The sequence below is a fragment of the Podarcis muralis genome, chromosome 1, assembly GCF_964188315.1.
Source record: "Podarcis muralis chromosome 1, rPodMur119.hap1.1, whole genome shotgun sequence".
Classification (NCBI taxonomy): Eukaryota; Metazoa; Chordata; class Lepidosauria; order Squamata; family Lacertidae; genus Podarcis; species Podarcis muralis.
In genome coordinates this window covers 125447075-125460371 of record NC_135655.1, presented here as the reverse complement: position 1 = coordinate 125460371, position 13297 = coordinate 125447075, and the positions used below count along the sequence as shown (strand labels likewise).

At 45.5% G+C, this 13297-nt stretch overlaps 1 protein-coding gene across 2 annotated transcripts in view; it reads left to right on the top strand.

Annotated features, from left to right (window-relative positions):
* The first annotated feature begins 10506 nt into the window (after positions 1-10506).
* PLCL1 (phospholipase C like 1 (inactive)) overlaps positions 10507-13297 on the top strand; it is a 187814-nt gene continuing 185023 nt past the window's right edge. Inside the window, exon 1 of one of the 2 annotated variants that reach the window (XM_077917791.1) lies at positions 10507-11251. In XM_077917791.1, coding sequence (XP_077773917.1) covers positions 11069-11251 — 183 coding nt within the window. In that variant the 5' untranslated portion in view covers positions 10507-11068. The remainder of the gene's footprint in view (positions 11252-13297) is intronic. The other variant, XM_028751623.2, reaches the window with a different exon arrangement.

Genomic DNA, 13297 nt, shown 5'->3' with positions numbered 1-13297 from the left:
TGAGATGCACAGGTAAGTATGCATAGGACTGCAGTCTGAGATGCCACCATACTAGTAGAATAGCAGAATAGAATAGCATAAGGGGTTAAGAAAAGTGGATTGCATTCAAGCAAGGTGGCAAAAGCAGACAAGTGGATTAAAAAAGAAACCAATTTTCTGTTGTATCTTTATCTCAGGGGTAGATAATGTTCCCTCCAGATTTTGTGGAGTACAATCATCTGCTCCAGTGGCCAGGGATGCTGGGAGTTGCAGTCTAAAACATCTGAGGCCACCACACTGACCACCTCTGCATTGTCATATGTACAGTCAGAAAATGTGTGACGGTACGACATCACATTTTTGGATGGACTATGTGGAATTTACAAAGCTGACAGCAGTATTAATGTTAAGTTGTGGGTGAACGTATCAGACGACACAGCGATTCTTCAAACAGCTCTTGTTTATTCACAGGCCAGAACTGAACTGAACTGAAGGGTTCAGCCAGCCTGCTTATATAGAGCTCCACTACAACGCAACTGTAACACTTTCTGTAACTATCCAATCACTGAACGTCACTTTCAATCCCTTATTTGCGTATGCGGACCTGAGTGAAAACTATCTACAGTATCCCCCTGCTGGCCCAGGGTGAGAACTTCAGTACATAACACACAGGTTCTCAGTCTTGCTACATGCAGGGCCTACTTAAGACAGCCAAAAACGACCGAGACCCACAAATAAAAAACGATGGTCCCAGGCCAGCACGTGTTAACAAAATGGTGGCAAACAGAGGCAGAGACTAGCATAATCATATGAAAAATACTGACATTATTCTATCATTTCGTCTTGCATTCTCATTTCGGACATAATTTACCACTCTATTTCATCCTTCCTCTCTGCTCTTTTACTGGTAGTTATTGCCCAGAGCTTTAGATGGAATGTTAGTCAAAACTGCTTCCCCCCCCATGTTTTAGTTTTATGGTTTTGGACTACTTTTGGGTTTGTTGTTTGTCATTAACATATTTATATGCTGTGCAAATTGTTTCTGTATTTTTGTGCACTTCTCTGAGGAAGGGCACCTAAAAAGCATTTTACGTTTATTTGTTTACTTACTTACATATTTATAGAATGCACTGTACTAAAAATAAATAAATTATCAAGGCAGAACGTATTAGAACACAGCATCGCAATATGATCAATGAAAGCACGATCAATAAAATACTGGTTGGTAAAATAAATTCTCATCTTAAAGGCCTGTCTAAATAAAACATGGTGGAATTCAATGTAGAGCTATGATGAATGTTGCATTTCAGTTTGCCAGATGGAACAATCCCCAGTCTCCTCCCTTCATGTGCTGTTCTGGGGCTTCTCCTGACCCCTCCGAGCCAATTTCAGCGACTTGGGGGGAAGAAGTGGGAAAGCCCTTTGTGCAAGTGGAAGTCATTGCACAGGGCTGCCGCAGATAGGGCATGTTAGGTGAATCCCACCCTCAGTTTTCAGGAGACACCCAAAAGAAAATAGTGTTGTGGTCCAACCGAAGCTCTCTTGGATAAAACTGACTTTCTAGATCAATTTAAAGCAAAGTTCAGGCATGGAAACTGTCTTTGTCACCCTACACCTTTATCAGGAAAGAGAAAGGGAAAATGCGTCCCTGTTAATCCTCCTTGATCCTTCAGCACTTTTTCATACCATGAACCATGGTATTCTTCTGGAGCAGCTGTCTCAGTTGGTGTGGGTAGCACTGTTTTGCAGCTGTTCCGGTCCTATTTGAATAACCATCTTCATAGGGTGATTAAATACGGATTATACAGATTAATGGAATACAGGTCTATCAATGGATATTAGCAAACCCTCCAAGTGTCCAAGTATTTTCCAGGGACAGTCCCGGATTTACAAAAGCCGTCCCAGTTTCTGATTTGATCCTGGAATGTCCCACTTTTCCTTAGGACGTCTCTATTTTCATCAGAGAAATGTTGGAGGGTATGGTAGGACGTCCCTATTTTCATCGGATATATGTTTGAGGATATGTAGACAAATAGAGTCTCTATTATTCAAAAATGGGGATGAACAATAGAGGAGAGTGTTACATCATGTCCTTCTTCTACATGGTGCCTAGTGAACAACTTGCACCTTAATATCAGCAAGAAAAAGGAGATGGTGTTGGACTTTTGGAGGAAGAGAGGAGAACTAGCCCTGCTGTACACCAGGGAGGGCTGTGTGGTGAGAGTCTCTTCCTTTGAATTCCTAGGAGTTTATCTCAGTGAAGACCTTACTTGGAAAATAAATACAACCCAGGTGGTTAAGAAAGCCCAACAGAGACTCCATCTCCTCAGAGAATTGCGGAAGAACTATGTCAATCAACATTTGATGATCTCCTTCTACTGGTCAACAATAGAAAGTGTCCTTTCATACTGCATCATGGTTTGACATCAACTGATAGCAAGTGCCTACAGAGAGTGGTGAATACAGCACAAGATATTATGGGCTGTCTCGTAAATCCGCTGGATGAAATAGCAGAAGAACGTTGCCTCAGGAGAATGAGGAAAATTCTCAGGGGTGATTCACACCCTGGCCGGCACTTCCTTGATCTCCTCCCCTCAGGCAGAAGATATAGAAGCATGATTAGTCGCACCAACAGGGTAAAGAACAGCTTCTATCCGTGGGCTGTTAGGCTGCTGAATGAAAAGATAACAACAGGGCAGCTGACTTTTGGGTTTGGTGTGTGTGTTAGTAAACGAGGGGAATTAAGACTAAGAGAGCTGAGTGGGGGGTGCTCGTGTAATCTCACTGTATACAAGTGACAAGTGGTCGTACAAGTGACAATAAAGTATTTCAATTTCAATTTCAATATCAATTCAATTTCTTGTGAACTTTCCAGAGGCATCTCGTTGGCCACTGTTGAATAAAGAATGCTTGGCTACATAGTGGACAACCTGTGGTCCTCCAAAGGTTGTAGGACTCCAACTTCTATATGCCTCAACCAGCAAGGCTATTGGCCAGGGATTATGGGAACTGTAGTCCAACAATGCTGCCGGGGGGGGGGGTGTTCCCTATCATGCTGTACTAGTGTCTGATCCACCACCAATATATTGCAGACAGTGTCACGAGACCTTGTCCTTCTCTGTTTTCTGCTTCTTTGCGAGGTATCTTTATTTTAAAATGGATATCCTGCAAGCTGTAGCCCAAACAAAGCAAAGGGAGAAAGAAACTCAAGGTTGCCTTCCTGAGTTTTGAATTTAATACACGTCAGACACTGATTGTGTTAGGAACAACATATCTACAAGGACAACATGTTTGTCTGGTGCTGCAGAATGAAGAGGAAGGGCAATTTGTTCCTTTTCGGCTGTAGAAGGGAGAAAATCTGACCAAACAGTGATTAGTGTGAATATAACCAGTGCTTTTCTGCTAGAACAAAAGTATGCTGGTACTGCATGCTTTTGAGTACCCTCAGAAAAAAGCACAGAATATCACAAATGCTAATTTTATTAGATTCATATCAGCAGACTTCTATCAGCAGCAAATAGTGCCTTTTGATTAGTGTGTGAAACACCCCTTGACAGGTAAACGTTGCATATTGTTTTAAGACAGCAATGCTGCGAGCACAGTTGTGCAACAGCAAACGACCCTCACTGATGTCACATGTATGACTTTGGCCATCGGTATGGACTTGTGCTGAGGCCCATATACACATGCCAAATGCCACTGCGTTTTAGAGATGTCACATTGATTTAGCAATACTTGGATTTTTAAAAAAGCCCTATGCAATAGCAGACAGCAGGGTAGGGTTGTGAGGCTGCTTCATAGATGCAGAGGGTCACAGCGGTGGTCAGATCTGCATGGTGCAAACACACTGGTAAAGGTAAAGGGACCCCTGACCGTTAGGTCCAGTCGTAACCGACTCTGGGGTTGCGGTGCTCATCTCGCTTTACTGGCCGAGGGAGCCAGCGTACAGCTTCCAGGTCTTGTGGCCAGTATGACTAAGCTGCTTCTGGTGAACCAGAGCAGCGCACGGAAACGCCGTTTACCTTCCCGCCGGAGCGGTACCTATTTATCTACTTGTACTTTGACGTGCTTTTGAACTGCTAGGTTGGCAGAAGCAGGGACTAAGCAATGGGAGCTCACCCCGTTGTGGGGATTCGAACCACCGACCGTCTGATCGGCAAGTCCTAGGCTCTGTGGTTTAACCCACAGCGCCACCCATGTCCCAAACACACTGGTAGGCGTGCCCAATTAGCTCTCCCAGAGAGTTTGCAACATGGCAAACTCGTTGCTGCCTCACCCCTTTCCATTCCAGTGTGCAGCAGAGACATGGGAGACGGGTGCATAGCTGTCAACGTTTCCCTTTTCTTGCAAGGAATCCTATTCGGAATAAGGGAATTTCCCATAAAAAAAGGGAAACGTTGACAGGTATGGACCGGTGTGTGTGTGTGTGTCAGGTAAGTGTCCCCATCTCATCTCACTGTTCACTGCTAACCTGATGGGCTAACCCTCACATCTCCTACAAAGCTATGGAATAACAGGGAATGTCCTGTTGTAATTCACTTGGGATTTTCCTAATGTGGGTGAAGAGTGAGGCCCCATCCTTCAGTGAAAGCATCTGACAAATTTGATAATGTTTTTATCCTGGGACAATGTCTTATTTGCAGTAACTGATAAGAGGAAACAGTTCTTAAGAGAGAATGCTGCGTTTTGTCAGAGAAGATTTGGAAATTTCAGTTTGTTTTATCCTATTCATTTAGGTTTTATTCAGATTTGCATAAATTCATTTTATCCCATACCACCATACCCCATTTTATTTTAATATTTCATTTTCTTACTTGCTAAAAGAGGTTTTTAAGAGGGGCATGTTATGATCTGCCAGTGAAATGTAGCATTCTGAGATAGTGTGTGTTGCAGCTTATTTTAAAGGCTACTTTTAAAATGAGGCTGCATTTTAAATTGCATTTTAACCTGTATTTTAAATTGGGGTTTTTTTTTGGGGGGGGGTTTCCTTTTCTTTCCCCCTCCCATTATGTTTTTACTGTGATTTTATTGGTGTTAGCTGCCCTGAGCCCAGCTCTGGCTGGGGAGGGTGGGGTATAAATACCGTATTTTTTGCTCTATAAGACTCACTTTTCCCCTGCTAAAAAGTAAGGGGAAATGTGTGTGCATCTTATGGAGCGAATGCAGGCTGTGCAGCTATCACAGAAGCCAGAACAGCAAGAGGGATTGCTGCTTTCCTCTTGCTGTTCTGGCTTCTGAGATTCAGAATATTTTTTTTCTTGTTTTCCTCCTCCAAAAACTAGGTGCGTCTTGTGGTCTGATGCATCTTATTATTATTAGAGTGCGAGTTAACTTCTGCTGATGTCACCTTGTGTTACTTTCACACTGTTATAAACTTTTGCGATGCTCTGATGACAAGATACAAATTACCAGTTCTGTTGTAATTCAGTAATTGCTTCGATGAGAGATAAGAATGAATTGTCAGTTTTCACAATACCAGGGGTAGATGAAGGTTGTCCACCTCCAGATCTACATTAGTACCTTTTAATAAAAAGATTAATGAATTGTCTAGAGGCTAAGTGGGGGAGTGAAATGGCAAAATTACGACACCAACTGCTTTAGGTCAATTAAGTTTAAGTTGGCTGTGAATAGGAACAAACGGATGCCAGAGAGCTAGGTGAATGGGAAACAAAATGCCTGATGGATTTTCGTGTTGAAAAATTATAATGGCGCACACTGGAAAAAATAATATTATATTGGCACAATAGCACACACTGAACTCTTAGGGAAGTGAGTTTGTAGTCATTGTGGGTACCATTGTAAAATGGCAGCCCATTTTCACATTTCGTCCCCGTTCACTTCCATGAAATGCTGCCCCAGTTTGGTTTATTACTGCTACACTATCAAACAACATTACAGTGGTACCTCGGGTTAAGTACTTAATTCGTTCCGGAGGTCCGTTCTTAACCTGAAGCACCACTTTAGCTAATGGGGCCTCCTGCTGCCGCCGCACTGCCGGAGCACGATTTATGATCTCATCCTGAAGCAGAGTTCTTAACTCGAGGTACTATTCCTGGGTTAGCAGAGCCTGTAACCTGAAGCGTATGTAACCCAAGGTACCACTGTATCTTCTGATGTACAGATAAGTGGTCTTCAGCTTACCCACAAGTAAGCTGAACCCTCCCCTTTAAAAAGTGATATTTTTAAGACGAGAAAGGTCCGTGAAAGGAGGAGAAAGAAATACAGATAAAGAGGAAAGATTGACATATAACATTCCACCAGGTTGGATTAGATAATCCTCATAGTCCCTTCCAACTTTACAATTCTATGAGTCTATGATTTTATATGTATAAAATTAAGGTTTATGTCGCAGACTGAGGTTAAAAATAGATTCCATTGTACCAGCTGACATTACAAGTCCATAATACTTCTTCATAAAATTGAAAAAACCCATATGTGAATTTAATGGACCTGTGCATTCTGATCCAGACTGCATATTTTTGTGCCTCATTGCATTTCTTGAGGGATTTTAGCATAAACTGCCTCTGACTGAAATGAATATACCAATATATCAAAAAGATGGAACAGAGCATATTCATTTGTAAATGGTGCTATCACTAAGCTATGCTGTATCACTGTCACAAACGAAACAAACAGGAAAAAGTGTATATACAGAATACACAAAATAGGTTGTCATTAAATATGCCATGCATTTAACATTCCATTAATTAGCAAGCAATTGATTAAGGCTTAAACATATTCAGTGGTCCATTCATATAAGACTCACGTTAAAAAGAAAATGTGATTAAGCACGGGTGCCCAATTTTGTGTATTTTTAAAATATAATTTCTTACACCTCTAAGCTTAGATTGTGACAAATACTTGTTTGATTCCAGAATTGCAAAAGCATATCCACTTTTCCCACGCTATCTTTCTAGAAAAAGAGGTGCCGGAGCTGACCACGAACTTCTCCCTTCTTATCTTATAATGGCAATGGCGCCCACCTGAGAGGTGCAGAGCTCCAGCTGAAAAAAAGTCCTACACTCTTCAAAGAAATAGAACATTGCTCCCAAAACTGTTTGAAACATCAGGTCTTCAACATCTCTATCTATCTATCATCTATCTTTTGCCAAACATTACTTTACTAGCAATGTTATTACTAATTATACAGGTTGTTGTTGCTGTTTAAAAAAATCAATTTCCAGAAGGAAATTAAAAAGAAGCAGTAGATTCTCACCTTATTTCTACGTGGTTGCACTTTCCCTAGGATCATGTTTGCAGCTTGGAGCTGATCCTATAACCAGAAGCCCTCAGGGACACAAAGTTTACCAGTTATAGCTGGTGTGCTGTCTGCAAACTGTCCTGAACAGATATACGTAACTTTGCCACAGTTATCCTGCCATGCCCTGACCTCGTGTTATTGGACGTCTTTATTGTTGCATCCAGTAACATCAGTAACTTCAGTTAATACAAAATACGGCAGCTGGATTGCTAACCAGGACTGGAATCGGGGAACACATCTCACCAGTTTAGAAATACCAGCACCCAGTCAATTTCCTAGCACATTTATGAACAGGAGTTTTAAAGGGCTCAAGTCTTGGATACCCGAAGGAGTATTTCCTCCCTTTTGGAGCCACCCAATTATTAAGGTAATCATCAGAGGCCTTTCTCCAAATTCCTAAATTCAGAAATAAGGTGAGTTTGAGAAAGGCTTGCCTTTTCTGCCGGTGTTCCCTGGTTATTGAACGCTCCTTTCTGGAAGGCTCTGTTGACACCAGCTTTCTTGTCTTCACCACCTGAAGACCTTTTGATTTCTCCAGGTGTTTCAAGGTCACTGGATATTTAAAATCTTTTTGACGCTATGTTGGTTTTGTTTTAATTTCTGCCACTGTTTACGTTAAGTCAGAAAATTAAGTCAAAAGCATACCGCCTTTAATGATTTGCATTTAATTTGTTTTGGTTGTTGGGTTCGCTAATTAAACAAATGCCTATGTTTCCTGATCTATGCTCAAGCTCAGTGGATGTTACACCTCAACACCTGTGCATTCCCTCCAACACCTTGAAGCCAAGGCTCTCTCACACTTGCTGAGAGCTCTGGCGTGTGTCATAATTTCTGGCGCATGCTGAGGTCAGCTCATAGCCTTTGACATCAACCGAAATTCAAAGCATTTAAACTGATTTGATTCCAAGGGTCATTCTATGGTGAAGAACAGTCTGATTTGGCAGCCCAATAAAGGGAAGGCTCCAGGATCGGATCCGGATGCTCCTTGAGAGCAACGCTAACCTTTGCTGAGCGAATGTTCTACAGATAAAAGCTAGAGGGCGATCTTGTTTCTGAAAAGCTTCCTCTTGCCTGATCTCAGCGCTATTTTTCAAAGCAATTAAACTCTTTCAAAAGTACACCGCCCTTCAAAGCTGCAAAGAGTGAAGGTTCTGGCCATGCTCTCCGAAGTCCATCAGCATCAGCACATGGTTTTTCACATTGTGACAGAACATGAGAATGTGCTAAAGTATTTTTTCTCTTGACACAGCAACCACCGTGCAGTATCATGTTGGCAGTGCATTTCTTTTAGAATAAAAAGGTGCCAGTACTGCATACCCTTTAGTACTCCCAGAAAAAAGCTCTGCATGTAATGTAGGTAAAGTAAAGGTAAAGGACCCCTGGATGGTTAAGTCCAGTCAAAGGCGATTATGGGGTGTGATGCTCATCTTGCTTCAGGCCAAGGGAGCCACTGTTTGACTGCAGACAGCATTCCGGGTCATGTGGCCAGCATGACTAGACTGCTTCTGGCGCAACAGGACACCGTGACGGAAGCCAGAGGGCACTCAAACGCCATTTACCTACCCGCCATTTACCTTCCCGCCGCAGCAGTACCTATTTATCTACTTGCACTGGTGTACTTGCGAATTGCTAGGTTGGCAGAAGCTGGGACAGAAATTTGTACTGTTTAAAATGACTGCATAAGATTGTTTTATTCTTTTTATGTCAGCTATCTTGTGAGGGCTTTGCTCTAAACGTTGGCAAAGATATCTAAAATAAATGGAAACAATATTCTGAAACTTTCTGAACATGGGTGACTTATGTACGTAAGTCCCAAGTACCACTGATCTGATCCTTCCATGCAGCCTCTTGTTGCGAGTCAAGATATTTGGACCGGGATACTAATTCAATTGGATGCGGGTGGCGCTGTGGTCTAAACCACAGAGCCTAGGGCTTGCTGATCAGAAGGTCGGCGGTTCGAATCCCCATGACGGGGTGAGCTCCCGTTGCTCGGTCCCAGCTCCTGCCAACCTAGCAGTTCAAAAGCACGTCAAAGTGCAAGTAGATAAATAGGTACTGCCCCGGTGGGAAGGTAAACGACGTTTCCGTGTGCTGCTCTGGTTCGCCAGAAGCGGCTTAGTCATGCTGGACACATGACCTGGAAGCTGTACGCCGGCTCCTTCGGCCAATAAAGCAAGATGAGCGCCGCAACCCCAGAGTCGGCCACGACTGGACCTAATGGTCAGGGGTCCCTTTACCTTTACTAATCCAATTCTGGCCACAGAAATGGAAATAGAGAAAGAGATCCCTTAGCTCTCATAAAAGTAGAATCATAGAACTGGGAAGGGACCCTGAGGATCATGAAGTTCAACCCCCTGCAATTTAGCTGTCCCATATGGGGACTGAACCTGCAACCTTGGCATTATCAGCACCACACTCTAACCAACTGAGCTATCCAGTGCACATAGAAAACACAATCAGAAGAAAGCAACAGCTCTTCCCAAGTCACCTTGGGATAATACGGCAATTCTGGATGGTGGTAAAGTGGCCACGGGATACAGGGTCTTCTCAGTGGTGGCTCCATGAGGAGGAGGGCAACCAAGAGAGCCTTTTTCCAAGTGAACGTTCTTTGATGCTATTTTGGTGCCAGGAAATGTGACCTTTCTAATTTTATAACCTTTTAAAACGTGCGTTCCTTTTAAACTTTCAGCAACTTGAGTTTTTATGCTGTTATTATATTTGAAATCATTATGGGCTGTTGGACTCCTTAGTGATCTTGGCCTCCAGATCTCTTATGACAGGGCTGCAAACAGTGGACCTGAATGATTAAAAAGGTGGTTACCTTTTGAGAAAAGAGACATGAAACTAGGCTGTAGTCGTGGGTTTCCTGCATGGGGGAGGGGTATTATTATTATTATTATTATTAATTAAATTTCTATACCGCCCTTCCTGCGAGGATCACAGCGCAGTTTACAATATAAAAACACAACAAACAAAAACAAACCCCCCACCGCACACAACTTTAAAGGTCACAGGCCGCTTCATTAAAGGTAAAGGCTAATTCATGCCCTCCAACCCCGTGCATTCCCGCCCCGTCGAAACCCCTCGGGGAACCTAGCGATCTCCAGAAGGGAGCGCGTTCCGCTCGCTCTGGGCCTCCCCGGCCCCGCCCCCTCGGCGCGGCGATTGGCCGAGCGGAGCGCTTCCCCTCGGCGGAGTGGTCGGGGCTGCTGCCCGTCAGCCTCCGCCTGTCAAAACACACAAGCCACGGCCCTGTCACAACAGAAAAGAAAGAGGAGCGCGAGTGTGTGTGTGAGTGTGAGGGGAGTTGAAACCGGCGGCACTTCCTGCCGGTTGGCGGGCTGGCGGCGGCGGGGAGCCCGGAGATGTGCGCGCTCAAATGTGGCTTCTGAGGGGGCGCCTCCTGGCCGTGACCGGCGCCCCCCGCGCGAGTGAATGGGTGTGAGGGAAAGAGAGAAAGAGGACGAAGAGCGCGCGCAGCAGCAGCAGGAGGCGGAGGAGGCGGAGTGCGCCTCTCGCCTCGCCTCACGATTCTCCTCAGCTGCAAAACTCCCCTCATTGTCCCAAGTTTAGCGCCTCCCCGCCCTGCCCTTCCCCGCTTGCGACGGAGCCCCGGCGGCTGCGGAGGGGCGCCTGAGCCCGAGCGAGCGAGCGCGGCGGCTTTTCTCCTCATATTTCCACGGGAAATGCAGCAGGCGAGCGCGACGTCTCCTTCGCGGAAACTTGCCTCAGCGGCGCTTTAGGAAGGGGAAGAGGAGAAAAAGGGTTTTTTGTTTTTTTATTTATTCAGCCTGGCGCCCCTCGAAGTTGACGCGGCTCCGCTTCGCGATGGCAGAAGCAACCCCGGCGCCCGCGGCGGGAGAAGGCGACTCGGAGCCTTTCCCGGAGCCCGAGGCGCCCCGGAGGAGGGAGCGCAGGAGCGGGGTGTCTCTGGCCGCCGCCGCCGCCGACCCCGAAGCGATGCTCCTGGAAGCGGCCAGGGCGACCCCTCGCAGGAGCAGCATCATTAAGGTAAGGATTGGCCGCCGGAGGGTGGGTGGGTGGGTTCACACGTGACGCCCGGCGCCGCCGCGCGTGTTCAGCCGCTCGGCTCGCTCGCTGCACCCGGGATGTTGCTGCTGCTGCGAGCTCGCTAAAAAACCCCAGCTCCTCTCCTTTTCCATCCCTCTGCGACCGGGATGTGGCTACACGTGTAGCGCAGCTCCGACGAGCGCCAACCCCCTTTTAATAGAAAACCAGGAACCCGCACAGTTTGGGGGCGCCTGTCTAGGCCACTTAAGCCGTGGCGATGTTCACGGAAGGGTAGGAGAAATCCGACGTGTATTTCGGTACATGCAGAGGAGGGAGATTTTTTTGGGGGGGGGGAGGTAGAGATACTTCCGACTTGCTTCCTTTAAAAACTTTCTTTTCTGAGGTTCGGCTGCAAGTGGAACATGCGGAGAGGAAGGGGCATCGTTAGTTTCTGAAAAGGAAGAGGATTGTCACAGGTGATGGATGGAGAGAGCCACCACCACCACCTCCTTTTGCTGAGGACTGGCTCACCACGTGGTCAGTTCTCTTTGTTGCAAGCAGGGAAATAGTTGAAATATAGAAGAAGGGGGAAAAAAGAGAGAGAGGAAATTTCCCTATACAGTAGTCAGATCTACCACTACCTGTATCCCCTCTTGCTGTGACTATTTATTGTACCAGAATAATGTGTAATCCTCTGGAATGTCTTTGGCGGGTAAGGATGATGTTGGATGACTGGTTCTTATGAACGCCATGTCAACATGTGCTGTGGTTGTTTGCTTTTCCTAACTTAGGCTTGGAAATAACAGCCAGGAGAGAGGAGTTCGTACTTTCCCTTTTTCCAGGGAGTAGCTACATTGCACTTTGCTTCAGTCTTATGTCGTGTGCCTGCATTTCATCCTTTGCACTGGCTTGGCCATGCTGTTTGGCATTGGTGCTTTAAAGGGTTCTTGGAGGAGGCTGCATCTCGGATGGTTGCATTAAGCTAATTGGTTCTATCCAGGATAGCAGGAGTTACTCCAAATCAGGCATCCCTTCACGTACTGCCGCCACCCTTTTTATTGCTTATTCCTGGAAGTGCTTGGAGCAACTGCTGCGCTCCACAGTTTGATTTCAGATCTGCTTTAAATTTAATCTGCTGCTAGTGAAGCAGGTAAAATCATATGGTAACAGTACAATAAGCCCTGCCAGCTTAACTAGGAAACCGCCAGTGAGTGTTACATTTTTTTACTCAGCAGAAAAACTTTTAGATGATGCAACACATATGGGGAATAATCAAGTGGGAGGAGCTTCTTCATTTGCTTAAATGAAGTCAGATCAAGAGGATATTTGTAGAAAAAGAATTATGGGATAAGATGCCCACAGCTTTGGCCCTGGAGTTAGCCTTGATTATTGCTGTGTGTCCAGTTTTCATTGGGTACAAGGAAGGATGCTTAAGGAGCGGTAAACCAGGCTCCCAATTTTGCCCACTCAGTTGTGTAAATTTGCAAAGCAGAGATGTTCAGGTGCTTCTTCCCATCCCTGAGTATCTGAAGATTCTTCCGTTGGTTGGCTGTCCAGCCTGGGCTAGGAGCTGACCAGGCTTGGGCAGGAAATGCAGCTTATCTTTTCAGTAAGTTGCCATCAAGTGGGCTCCATTTATGTTTTAGTCAGACTATGTGCTTTCTATGGGGACGTGGGTGGCGCTGTGGTCTAAACCACAGGTCTAAACCTTCTGCCGATCAGAAGGTCGGCAGTTCAAATCCCTGCGACGGGGTGAGCTTCCGTTGTCTGGTCCCAGCTCCTGCCCACCTAGCAGTTTGAAAGCACGTCAAGTGCAAGTAGATAAATAGGTACCGCTCCGGCGGGAAGGTAAATGGCGTTTCCGTGCACTGCTCCGGTTCGCCAGAAGCAGCTTAATCATGCTGGCCACATGACCCGGAAGCTGTCTGTGGACAAACGCCGGATCCCTCGGCCTATAGAGGGAGATGAGCGCTGCAACCCCAGAGTCATCCGCCACTGGGCCTAATGGTCAGGGGTACCTTTACCTTTACCTATGTGCTTTCTATG